We start from the raw sequence: 13,826 nt of genomic DNA on the forward strand, positions 1-13,826 counted from the left end.
CCGATTACGGGTGCTGTCTGCACGGAGTTTGTACGTTCTCCCCGTGACCCGAGTGGGTTTTCTCCGAGATCTTCAGTTTCCTCCCACACTCCAAAGATGTACAGGTTTGTAGGTTAATTGGCTTGGTAAATGAAAAATTGTCCCTAGTGGATGTAGGATAGTGTTAATGTGCAGGGATTGCTGGTCGGTGCGGACCCGGTGGGCTGAAGGGCCTGTTTCCGCGCTGTATCTCTAAACTAAACTAATTTGTGAACAGAGCAAGCTCACTGTTTTAAAGACATCATTATTAATGCCTAATCTTATATTCCAGATTTATTTAATTAGCTGAATTCAAATTCACAGCAGCTCCTTTATTGCTAGTTTTTATAATTTCAGCTATTGAATAAAAAATATCAAATACATTTTCTTAAGTCTCTTCAACTGAAGTTTTGACTTTGTAGCAGAATTTTAATTGATTTCAAGTGCTAAACTGTTAAATTAAAAATAAAAACACCAGGTTACGAGACACCAGTTAAGGGTTAGAGGATTGATTTAGTTGGCTCATGATGAAAATATGGCTTCCAAATTTTGTCAGGACTATATTGGAAAGAATATCAAACAATAAAAACTCACTTGTCCGTAACAATTTTACAACAAAATACACTGCACTACTGACTACATTGATTTCAGGTTGATTGTAGGGTTTTTGGAGCCAGAAATCATTTCAAGTAGTATTATCGCAAAAAAATAAATTGCAATTGTGAATAATTCACATTATAGATGAATGTTTTCATTAATGATACGTTCCTGATCCAGCTAAATTCAGATTAACTGTTGAATGCAAAATAATAGAAAACAGATGAAGGCAAAGGAGGAATTAATTTTTGTGAGAATTGTATGTACTCAAGGGAATCCTTAATCAAAATGAGAATTAAAGGATTCTTATTTGTATTGAAAGCTTTGCTTCTTTTCGTTCTAGCAACACAAACATTGGATAATGGGTAAATAACATGTGATCCACTGTCATAAGCTCCAAGATCAGATGTGATTGTTGCAGAAGTTTTTCTAGGATGCAAATAAGCAGATAAAACACAATATGGTCTCCCGGCTTCCAAATATCCTTCAACCATCAAAAGATCACTTATCTTACTCAATGTCAAAGCCTGCTGTGCACAATTTGGCTTCCACTGTTCCAATATTATGACAGCGTCTACAGTTCAAAAGTAATTAATTGTTATAGAACATTCAAGGTGCTTGAAAAAGCACATAATAAATACAATCATTTATTCATAAAAAATACAAACACACTCACGTACAAATCAAAATAAGAATGTCATCTCTAATGAATGCATGATGTCCTGATTCCATCTTCCTGGTCTCTTCTCAGTTGCACCATAGATTGCCTGACCCATAATCCTCAGAGCAAGTTGTCTGTCTATGCCAAGTACTGATTATATGATTGCGTAGGAAGGAACTGCAGATGCTGGTTTAAACCGAAGATAGACATATAAAGCTGGAGTAAATTAGCGTGGACAGGCAGCATCTCTGGAGAGAAGGAATGGGTGATGTTTCGGGTCGAGACCTTTCTTCAGACAGCCGTCTGAAGAAGGCTCTCTATTCCAAACGTCAATCATTCCTTCTTTCCAGAGATGCTGCCTGTCCCCGCTGGTTAACTCCAGCTTTATATGTCTATCTTCTGATTAATCTGAATCAGAATGATCTGAGTGGAAGTTTCTCAAAAAGTAATTAAAGCTCTCTGGACCATCATTTTCTTGATTATAATTAATAAATGAAACTGTTGAGAGAAATCTTGCATGTTACTTTTTGACGGTTCCACAATTTCTCTCTAGATCTGTTTACAATAGTATTCTCAAGATTATATATTTCAAAATTCAACAAAGTCTTGCACAATGTTGTTGGGAAAGGAATATGAGAATTAATATTTGCAACCCGATTAAAGTTGTACTTGAGGAAACCAAATGCATTTTACTCTTCCTAAGAGCAGCTGTGATTTCTGTATTTAATGTTGATTGTCAAATGCTGCTCATTTGCTTTTGTTTCCCTTTAATGAAATAGACTTAAGAGATGAGCAACACTCATTAAGCCATCTACAACAAAACATCAGCCCTGAGGGTTGGTACTGTAACACCAGGATGTGAAGCACCATGCAGCTAATTCTGAACAATTGTTTGGAATAAATTGAAAAGGCTGTGAGACAACAAAAAACTTACACTGGGTTCCCATTTGGTGACAAGTAGACAAAATGCTGTTAACTGATGGGATCAACCTTTGCTCTAATACAGATGCCTCCGAATGAAAGATTAGCACGAGGAAACGAAAGGAACTTGCCATTAGAGGTAAATCAATAGGACCATTAACTTGTTCTCACAGTGAATTTATGTGAATATATAATTTATATAACTTCCTTTTATCTGGTCTTCACTCTTATAAATCTTATGAAAGTGCAACATTATTTTTGTGCAATTTGTCATTAAAATTAAACATAACATAAAAGAGGCATAAAAACAAACTTGTCTTGATATCAGAAAATAATTCTCTAAGAATATTAAAATTCCTTTTGAAAAGGTGGATAGTTAAAGAAACACAGTTAATAAATATAATAATACTAATTTAGGAACTAAGATTATAATAATTAGAAGCAGAAATAAGATGACTGAGTTTCCACAGTCATCGGGCAGGGTGGTGGGGGGTGTGGAGAGAATCTGCAAGGTTCACTATCATTTAGCTTAAAAAATTACAGCTCATCTCTATCCCAAATGGGCCATCGCTTACTTTCAAACTGTGCCTCTCGTCCTAGCCTCCTCAGTTAGGGGAAGTCATCTCCCTGCAACTTGCCTGACAAACCCCTTATTACTTTTTTATGTTTGAAAGAGATTTCCTCTCATTTCCTCTGCTTTCTTAGAGACACAGGAGACTGAAGATGTGGGAATCTGGAGCTGAAAACAAGCTGTTGAAAGAACTCAGTGAGTCAGACAGCATTTGTGGAGGGAGAAGGACAGTCAAAGCTTTAGGCTAAGACTGATTGTAAAGGGGTGACAGTCATATAATGAAATGAGGGGGAAGTATGAAGCAGGGGATGGGAAGCTGGTGGATTCCGGGAAGGAGGGATTGATGGAGCCAGATGGGGGAGGGAGTGATTCCCTGTTTTCTCTCTCCCACCTTTCTTAAAAAGTGGGATAACATTAGCTAGATGCAGTTTTGGTCTCCTAATTTGAGGAAGGATATCCTTGTTATTGAGGGAGTGCAGAGTAGGTTCATGAGGTTAATCCCCGGGATGGCAGGACTGGCATAATGAGGAAATATTGGAAAGACTGGGCTTGTATTCACTGGAATTTAGAAGGATGAGGGGTGATCTTATAGAAACATATAAAATTATAAATGGACTGGACAAAGTAGATGCGGGAAAGATGTTCCCAATGTTGGCGGAGTCCAGAACCCGGGGCCACAGTCTAAGAATAAAGGGGAGGCAATTTAGATAAGGAAAAACATTTTCAAGCAAAGAGTTGTGAATTTGTGGAATTCTCTGCCACGGAAGGTAGTGGACCCCAATTCACTGGATGAATTTAAAAGAGAGTTAGATGGAGCTCTTGGGGCTAGCGGAATCAAGGGGTATGGGGAGAAGGGAAGCACGGGTTAAGGACCTGTCCCACTTTCACGACGTAATACACAAATTCTCCCGAGTTTTCCCGATTCAAACTCGCAGAATGTTCGTCACGGGTCCGTAGGTACTCGTGACAGCAGGTTGGTCGGGACGTTTTTTCTAGCCCGATAAAAAAATGTCCTTGAGTAAAAAAAATGGAAAAGTCGTGAAAGTGGGACAGGCCCTTTACTGATTTTAATGATCACAATGAATGGCGGTGCTGGCTCGAAGGACCAAATGGCCTCCTCCTGCACCTATTTTCTATGTTTCTATGACAAAAGGAATGGAAATCAAGGAAAATGTAGAATAGATCAATGTTAACTGGGAGAAGGTAACAACAAAGCAAACAGAGATAAAATGTAGTAGGGACAGTGAGACTGGTCAGAGAATTGGGAAGGGGGAGGTTTGGAGAGAGTGGGAAAGCAAGGGATACTTGAAGTTAGAGTAGTCAATGTTCATATCGCTGTGGTGTAAGCTGCCCAAGCAAAATATGAGGTGCTGTTCCTCAAATTTGTGCTGGGCCTCACTCTGACAATGGAGGAGGCCCAAGCCAGAATGGTCAGTGTGGGAATGGAAAGGGGAGTTAAAGTGTTTAGTAACTGGGAGATCAAATAGGTTTAGACGGGCGGGAGTCTCACTCTAGGTCATTGTCAGACAGGGGAGTGGAATTAAAATGGCTGCCAACCAGGAGATGGCCATTGTGGACAAATCACAGATGCTCGGCAAAGCAGTCATCCAGTCTGCACTTGGTCTCGCCGATGTAGAGGAGCCCACAACAAGAGCATTTAATGCAATAGACAAGATTGGAGAAGGTGCTGGTTAATCACTACCTCACTTGAAAGGACTGTTTAAGTTCCTGGATGTTGGTGAGGGAGTTGGTGTAGAGACAGGTGTCACACTTCTACAGTTGTGGGGAAAGTGCCCAAGAAGGGAAAGATGTGACTGGTGATGGGATCATGTTGTAGCTGCAGAAATGTCAAAGAATGATGTGCTGGATAAGAAAGCTGATGGGGTGACAGATAAGGACATTTCTTAGGTATGGAGTTCAAAGCTCCATACAGTACTGCAGGTACGGTTTCAGTAAAGGTCTACACAATTCAATAAGGCTTCCTTAGTCCTTAATTAAATACTCGTGAAATTAACAGCAGTTTATTTTTTGCTTAAGATTCCAGAATTCGCAGTCTCGTGTCTCCCTAAAAATAAAACATTTTGTCTTCTTCGCCAAATCAGTGGTGTGCATTATGCAGAGCTGCGGTGAAGCACCAATTACTGTGGTCAATTTTACCCACTCATAAATAAATTTGAAGAAAATAAATGTAAAATATTTTTAGTTATCCTGCTGATGTATATCATGGAGGGTATCGTCTATTTCTAAACAGTTGTGCCACTTCCACTTCAATAAGTACCAATACTTTAAGGAATCTAATATTTTTGTTAAGGGTTTGGACATGCTAGAGGCAGGAAACATGTTCCCGATGTTGGGGGAGTCCAGAACCAGGTGCCACAATTTAAGAATAAGGAGTAAGCTATTTAGAACGGAGACGAGGAAACACTTTTTCTCACAGAGAGTGGTGAGTGTGGAATTCTCTGCCTCAGAGGGTGGTGGAGGCAGGTGCTCTGGATGCTTTCAAGAGCTAGCTAGGGCACTAGAGCTAGATAGGGAGTCAGGGATATGGGGAGAAGGCAGGAACGGCGTACTGATTGGGGATGATCAGTCATGATCACATTGAATGGTGGTGCTGGCTCAAAGGGCCGAATGGCCTACTCCTGCACCTATTGTCTATTTTTTCTGTTTCTCTGTAAATTCTGATCCCTTTTTTCCTCAACCATGGCATTGCCTTCAGGAGGATAGAAATAACATGAAGGACATCTTCAAATAATGAAAAATGAATACTTGTCTTCTTCCACACAATTGCAAAGGTACTGTGACCAACACTCACAGAAATCCCACAACAAAACCCAATCAATAACATTTTGGAATTTTGGTCTGGCTATTACGATTTGGTTTTGGCTAAATAAAATGGAATTCAAACTCACCTGTCATTTGTTGAAGTATCTGAGATAAGTTAGGTTCGTCACACAATGACCGCAACAAGGCTTTTTTGACCGCACATTCAGCCTTAACCATTGTCTCGTCCATCTTGAGTTCTCCTACCACAGAGTAGATGTAAACCAAAAGAACTAGAATTTCTTCTAGGTTGTAATCTAAGGCATCTCTTTCCCCATGTGGCTTGATTATGGACAAAAGTTGGGTTAAAACACACGGCACATCAGAATCGTCCAGGGTCTGCAAAACAAACATAAAAGATTTTTAATTTCAGTGAAAAATTGAGTCAATTTCCCCCCCCCCCCCAAAAGGTTCATACATCATTTCAAACTTCAATTTTAAACCAATCCAACATTACAATAATAGTTATAAAAATGTAGAAAATACTGAGAAAAATGTGGTTCAATTAAAATCCTTTGGAATGGCTAAACTCTGAACAAAGGACTAGGTTTATTAAGTTGAATAATAGCATCACTATTTTCATAGCCAACTATATATTTCAATGTTTACTATAATTCTGAACAACTGTGATTACGAAATAACGGTCTTAATTTCTTAACGACTGCAATTACTAAATGAACAATTTAATGACACCAATATTTTAAGTTGAATATTCAATGCTGCGGCAGAATACAGAATAATTCATTGTATTCATGTCTGGTATGATTGGCCTGGATAGCATACAAAACAAAGTTTTTCATTGTACCTCCACAGACCTGACAATAATAAACCAATACAACATACACGGGGTCCTTCAACCCAGCAACACTGTGATCAGGAAAAAATAAAATTGGCAGAATGAACAATTTAAATGAGGTTGGACCCAATGGTAATCATTGCTTGGTTAGCCAAATGTTTCTGATCATATCCTGAGAAATTCTGTCCTTTGCATAAGCTTACAGAAAGTCTAGACAAAAAACTAGATATTATTCAAGGCGTGGGTTTTAGAATTGCGAGAAAAAGATAACAAATGAATTAAAAGAATAATGAGTGAATGTACTTATGCCACTGTGTCATTTGTATTTGTTTATCGACCTTATCTATTTTTTCAGAGAGAAAAAAAATTGGCTTCCCAGCATGGAGACTATCTTTTTTTCCCAGTTACTTCACATGTACTTGGCTTAATTAGTTTGAGTATATTTAAGTGATTATCTCATTGCCAGCTCCTTCGAGACCTGAACTGCAGAATAGTTTCAATGGCAACAAGCACTCTGCAGAATGTCATCCAGCTGGCCATTCTTCACTTGACAATCTAAGCAATGAATTCCAGCAGACTAATTACGAGAAAGATCACAACCAGGCTGAGCCATGCCCTTACATTATTCACACTTGTAGGAGCCAATGCCTGCCCAATTATGTTCAAAAAGGAACTGCAGATGCTGGAATATCGAAGGTACACAAAATTGCTGGGGAAACTCAGCGGGTGCAGCAGCATCTATGGAGCGAAGGAAAAAGGCGACGTTTCGGGCCGAAACCCTTCTTCAGACTGATGGGGGGTGGGGGGGGGGGAGAATGAAGGAAAAGGGGAGGAGGAGGAGGAGCCCGAGGGCGGGCGGATGGGAGGGTGGGAGGAGACAGCTAGAGGGTTAAGGAAGGGGAGGAGACAGCAAGGGCTAGCAAAATTGGGAGAATTCAATGTTAATGCCATCCGGACGCAAGGTCCCCAGACGGAATATGAGGTGCTGTTCCTCCAATTTCCGCTGTTGCTCACTCTGGCAATGGAGGAGACCCAGGACAGAGAGCTGGAACAGTTTCCCCAGCAATTTTGTGTGCCTGCCCAATTATGTTGTCCTTCCCAACCCTACAATATTATTTGTAGCACTGAAACAGTCACTCAGATTTACATTTGCAGAAGAGCAATCAACATTAGCAATCTTCAAATACTTTGCTCCTCTACAAATGGGAAATCCCAATCTATGAAAGTCCAAAGTCGCTCAAGGATTCCAAAAACCAAAGGCTATTTTGTTGTCAGAAATAAATAATTTCTCTCTATTAATTATAGAAATCTAATCTTGAACACTTTAATTTCCGACTTTTACTTGACATAAAAAATAGGAATGAGAGTCTGTTATGTGGCCTTGTGAGTCTGCCCTGCCATTCAGTAATGTCAGAGTTGATCTTATCATGGCCTTAACTTCACTTTCATATCTGTTTCCAATTACACTGTAATTCAAATATCATTCAATTTGAAGCTTAAATACATTCAGTGATTCAACCTCTGCAGGTCTCTGGGGGGCAATACTGTAAGGATTCACAAGTCTTTGAGAGGAAAAAAAAAATCCTCAACTCCATTTTATTCCAAAATATGTCTCCAAGCTCTATATTCCCCAAGTGGGTGATAACATCGCCTTTGCAACCAACTTGTTAAACCCATTCAGAATTGTACACAGTTTAATAAGGCCACATGCAATTCTCTCACACTCTAATTAGGAAAGGACTGACCCAGTCCAGATTTCTCATAAAACAATGCCTTTAAGTCATAATACAAACACCTTCTCCAAACTGTTTCAAATACAAGGACGGTCACGGTGGCGCAGGGGTAGAGTTGCTGCCTTACCGGAGACCTGGGTTCGATCCTGATTATGGGCGCTGTATGTACAGAGTTTGTACATTCTCCCCTTGACCTGCGTGGGTTTTCTCAGAGATCTTTGGTTTCCACCCACACTCCAAAGACGTATAGGTTTGTAGGTTAATTGGCTTGGTAAATGTAAAAATTGTCCCAAGTGGGTGTAGGATAGTGTTTGTGTGTGTGGATCGCTGGTCAGCGCGGACCCGGTCGGCCGAGGGCCTGTTTCCGCGCTGTATCTCTAAACTAAATTAAAAGTACATCCTCCCTAAAAAAGGAGACAAAAAAAAAATTATTCTCCAGGTGTGGTCTCAACATTGCCCCAAAGGAATGTGGAAAGTAGTACATACATCTCAACACTGATCAGCTACATTTAAGCTTTATATTTTAAAATATTTTCCAATGTCCTCTCTGCAGAAGTAACCTAAAATTATTTTGATTATATTTGCCTCTTATGGCCTAATTTTAGATAATTTAATACTCACTTAATTAAAAACATCAAGTGCCAGACATGTTCAGTCGGTTTGTTTCTCTCTTCATAGCTTATCAAGTCATTAATAACCATTCCTCAGAGATGAGAAAAGTTAAAAGATAAACAGGATGAAAGTTATGAGATAATTAGTATGCAGAAAGGATATGGCTGTGGAATTCTCTGCCTTAGAGGCGGTGGAGGCAGATTCTCTGGATGCTTTCAAGAGAGAGCTAGATAGGGCTCTTAAAAATAGCGGTCAGGGGATATGGGGAGAAGACAGGAACGGGGTACTGATTGGGGATGATCAGCCATGATCACATTGAATGGCGGTGCTGGCTCGAAGGGCCAAATGGACTGCTCTTGCACCTATTATCTATTGTCTATTGATACTAAATAGAAAAGTTAAGAAAAGGGAAGATCTGCAAAAAGGTGGATATCAGGAAATTAAAATCACAAAAAGTGCAAGATGAAAAATATTGTTAACGGCACAAATAAAAACAAGATTAGTGTTGGGAAAAGTATAATCACTGCTTGAAATTACCAAAGGAAAATTCTGGAAATCTCAAACGAAAACAGGAAATGCTCTGTACTGTAATTGCTGAACTTTATGTTAGATCCAGACAGCTAAAATGTGCCTAATTGGAAGATGAAATATGGACTTTAAGCAGACAAATATAGGAGGGTGTGGACCAAGGACTGAAAAGTCAGAGAGACACTGGGACAGAGAATTAAAAAGGCAGGTTGGGATATGCATAGGAATGGTCTGAAGAAGGGTCTCGACCCGAAACGTCACCCATTACTTATCTCCAGAGATGCTGCCTGTCCCGCTGAGTTACTCCAGTATTTTGTGTCTACCTGCATAGGAATGGAGATGTGCAGGTAGGCAGTGATCTAACTTTCAATTGGGCTACCCAATAGAGATGGCACTGAGGAATAAATAATGCATTTTATTCACTGCTTCATCTGGAAATGTTCCCAGTGCACCTGACCTAGGAGTGTGGGGATGTGGGGAGTGTGGAGGTTAAAGGGCTGGTGTTGCACTTCCTGTGATTGCATAGTAAGAACAGCACATGTGGATTGCGAGAAGTGAACCAGAGTGCTCCAGACAAAATGGACTTTTCTGACTGCTGTATAAAGACAAGGCTTTTCTGTATGCTGAGGGGCTAGGCTTCAAGCCAGTCAATGTTTTTGCTGAAGAGGATGGGCTTTACACTCAACATTTGCAAGTCAAAGGTACTTTACTAATTTATCCCTGTTGCACTATATTATCTTTTGACATTAGAAGGCGATGGTGAGATACTGAAAAATGAGGACTATTTTCCAATGTTTAGGAGCCACATCCTAGCAAAGTTAGACATCAATAATGGAATTCATCACCACCTTTAATGCACCAGAATATTATTGATTGAGGAAAAGGATATTTGAAGATCAAGACTTCCGACCTGGGACAAAGCTCATCATCTACCAGATGATCCCTGTCCTCCTTCATGAGCATAATTTGACCATGATCCCTGGTCATGGTCCTTTTCACATGTACGGGAGTATAAAACTAGAGTGCATAGACTGAAGCCAAAAGGGGAAAGATTTAAAGAGGATTTGAGAGGCAAGTTTTCACACTGTGTGGTGGGGATATAGAACGGGTTGCCAAAGGAATGGTAGAGAGAGATAAAATGTCACTGTTTAAAAAAACATGTGGAGATGTGCATGGATAAGGAAGGTTCAGAGGGATATGGGTAAAATGCAGGTAAATGGAATTAGCTCAGACAGGCATCTTCAATAACAAAATAGCCAGCATTAAATGTGATAGTGTCACCCCACCATTTCTACACTGGCCAGTGGGCACCCATCCACATTAATCCTATTTCCCAGCACGACCTCTAGCCTTCCAAGCCGAGGCGACTCAAATATTTATCTGTTTCAGTTTTAGTTTATTGTCACGTGTACCGAGGTACAGTGAAAAGCTTTTGTTGCGTGCTAACCAGTCAGCGGAAAGACAATACACGATTACAATCGAGCCATTCACAGCATACAGATACATGGTAAGGGAATAACATTAGTGCAACGTAAAGCCAGTACAGTCCAATCAAAGATAGTTACTTAATGGTTAAATTATTCAATTGTATTTTATTGTCACATGCTCCGAGGTGCAGTGAAATTCCTTTTTTTTTTTGCATACAGTTCAGTCAGTGAATTTCTCATTTCATCACCTCATTTGTTGGTACAGGTAGTGTATTCCAGGCACATACCATTCCCTCTAAAATTCTTATCCCCTAACCTAAATTAAGTCAGAGGATGGACACAAAATGCTGGAGCAATTCAATGTTGTTCAGGCAGTATCTCTGGAGAATAGGAATAGGTGACCCGAAACATCACCTATTCCTTTTCTCCAGATAAGCTGCCTGATCCGCTGAGTTACTCCAGCATTTTGTGTCTATCTTAGGTGTAATCCAGTATGTCCAGTTCCTTCCGACACACTAAATCTCTGTCCATCAGCTTTATCTCTGATGTGGGGAAAAAAATCTGCAATTTACTGCTCATAAATTTTGTATACCTCAACCAAGCCCCCCTTTTAAACTACTCCGCTCCAAGGAAAAAGAGCTAGCCTCGCCAATCTCTCTTCGTAACTGAAAAGCTCTATTCTCTGCTCCATATGAAAGTAAAGGGCCCACATTAACCAAGACAATAATATGGATTTGAAGAAAAACAAAAAGAGAATCAACGGTGGAGAGCAAAACACAAGCTGCTGAAAGAACTCAATGAGTCAAGCAGCACTTGTGCAGGCGAAAGGATAGTCAACTTTTCGGGATGAGGCCCTGCATCAGACATCTGATTCCAGAATCGGTCTCCAAAGGTGGATAGAATTGTGTCTCCAAAGTTGGATACCATTGGCTTCACTGTAAACACTAAAAATGAATTAAATTGCAATATCTAAAATTAACAAAAATAGCTATAGTATTGATGCAAAGGTTGAGTTTGCCATTTTCCATATTCAGTGAGTTGCTAGGAACTAAATAGTATGCTGCCTTACAGCGAATGCAGCGCCGGAGACCTGGGTTCGATCCTGACTACGGGTGCTGTCTGTACGGAGTTTGTACCTTCTCCCCGTGACCGGCATGGGTTTTCTCCGAGATCTTCGGTTTCCTCCAACACTCCAAAGACGCACAGGTTTGTACGTTAATTGGCTATGTAAATGTAAAAATTGTCCCTAGTGGGTGTAGGATAGTGTTAATATGCGGGCATTGCTGATCGCTTGGCCCCGGTGGGCCGAAGAGCCTGTTTCCGTGCTGTATCTCAAACTCTGAACTCTACTAAACGAGAGTAACTAAACGAGAGTAAGTCTGGGGTCATCCTTCTCGGACCCTCGGACTCCATCAAAACGATAGCAGGCAGCCTTGGAAGCCTTACACCCCATTACTCAAACCTCACGTCAAAAACCTTGGCGTGATATTTGACTCGGCATTGAAATTTGACAACACGACATACAGTGACAGTTACGAATGACTAAGAAAACACTAAACATTAATAATAAGACATTAATGATAAAACACCATTGATCAAGCATGTGAACCAACAATATACCAGATCAAAGAGTACTACTCCTTGCTTTGTATTTTAGGGAAGGTTTCCAAGACTAATACTTGGAACAGCTGGGTTGTCCTATTACCAAAATATTGGACAGGTTTGACTTATGTTAACTGGTGTTTAAAACAGTGAAGGGGAACATGATCGAAAGGACCTGACAGATGTTCACAGACTGAATGTAGAGAGGATGTTTCTTCCAATGGCAGAATCGAAAACCGTTCCCCATTTTAAAAACAATTAAACATTTAAGTTATATAGAACATAGAATATAGTACAGGAACAAGCCCTTCGGCCCGATAATTTAGGTGCCGAACATGATGCCAAGACCTAACATTATCTGCCTGCACATAATCCAAATCTCTTCATTCTCTGCATATCCATTAGTCTATCCAAAAGTATTTTAAGTGCCATAATCGTATCTGCCTCAACCCCAGGCAGCGCATGCCAGGCACTCACCACTTTCTGGATAACAAACTTGTCTCACATCTCCTGTAAACTTTGCCCCTCCCTCCTTAAAATGATGCCTTCTAGCATTTGATATTTGACAATGTTATGCCTTCTCGCATTTGATGAAAAAGATTTGACTGTCTACCCTATGTATGCCTCGCATAATTTTAAATCATGGCTCTATGGGCTCCCCAGTGGTGCAGCACCAGAGACCCGGGATCACGACTACAGGTGTTGTCTGCACAGAGTTTGTACCTTCTCCCCGTGACCGCGTGGGTTTTCTCCAAGATCTTCGGTTTCCTCCCACACTCCAAAGACATGCAGGTTTGTAGGTTAATTGGCATGGGTTTGTATACTTGGAATAAATGCAAATTGTTCCTAATGTGTAGGCTTGTGTTATAGTGTGGGGACTACTGGTCGGTGCAGACCCGGTGGGCCAAAGGGCTTGTTTCCGTGCTGTTTCACTAAAACTAAAAAACTAAAACATGAGGCAAAATCTTTTCATTGAAGTTTGAATGTCTTTGGAGCTCTTTTCCTCAGCGGGCGATGGAAATGGTTTCTGAATCTTTTTAAGATTTAGGTTGATAGGTGCTTGATAAGAAATGGAATGAAATGTGACAGTGGGAATGCGAAGATGCGATTATAATCAGAGCAGTCATGATTTAATGAATTTGAAATAAATGATTTGAATGGACTCTTCTTAATTCCTACCTGAATATGAGAATGGATTTCTCAGAGCAATTAGTAACATCTAATGAAAATAATTAAGGCCAACAAATAATTTTTTACTCCATCCAAATATATTTATGTAGAAACAAAAATATTGCGAAAAACCAGCATCGGCAGTTCCTTGTTTCTATTCCTAACAGGGAGTTTGCTTGTGATTGAGCAGTTCTCTTATAATATACATTATGGTGACTATTAATACAACAAGCCAGAAAAATAATTTTGGAGTAGCATTTCGCACCACCAATTTCTAACCTCACATATCAAATTCTAAAAATTCTATTTGGGTTGGTTTGTAACGTCTTACCAAATAAATGACAACTTTTCTTAAGAAGCCTGCTCAGTT

At 40.0% G+C, this 13,826-nt stretch overlaps 1 protein-coding gene across 1 annotated transcript in view; it reads right to left on the reverse strand.

The window, feature by feature from the left end:
* scfd2 (sec1 family domain containing 2) overlaps positions 1 to 13,826 on the reverse strand; it is a 215,904-nt gene that overhangs the window by 127,641 nt on the left and 74,437 nt on the right. The window contains exon 5 of the mRNA XM_033028550.1: positions 5,678 to 5,927. Coding sequence (XP_032884441.1) covers positions 5,678 to 5,927 — 250 coding nt within the window. The remainder of the gene's footprint in view (positions 1 to 5,677; positions 5,928 to 13,826) is intronic.

Source organism: Amblyraja radiata, chromosome 1 (assembly GCF_010909765.2).
Source record: "Amblyraja radiata isolate CabotCenter1 chromosome 1, sAmbRad1.1.pri, whole genome shotgun sequence".
NCBI lineage: Eukaryota > Metazoa > Chordata > Chondrichthyes > Rajiformes > Rajidae > Amblyraja > Amblyraja radiata.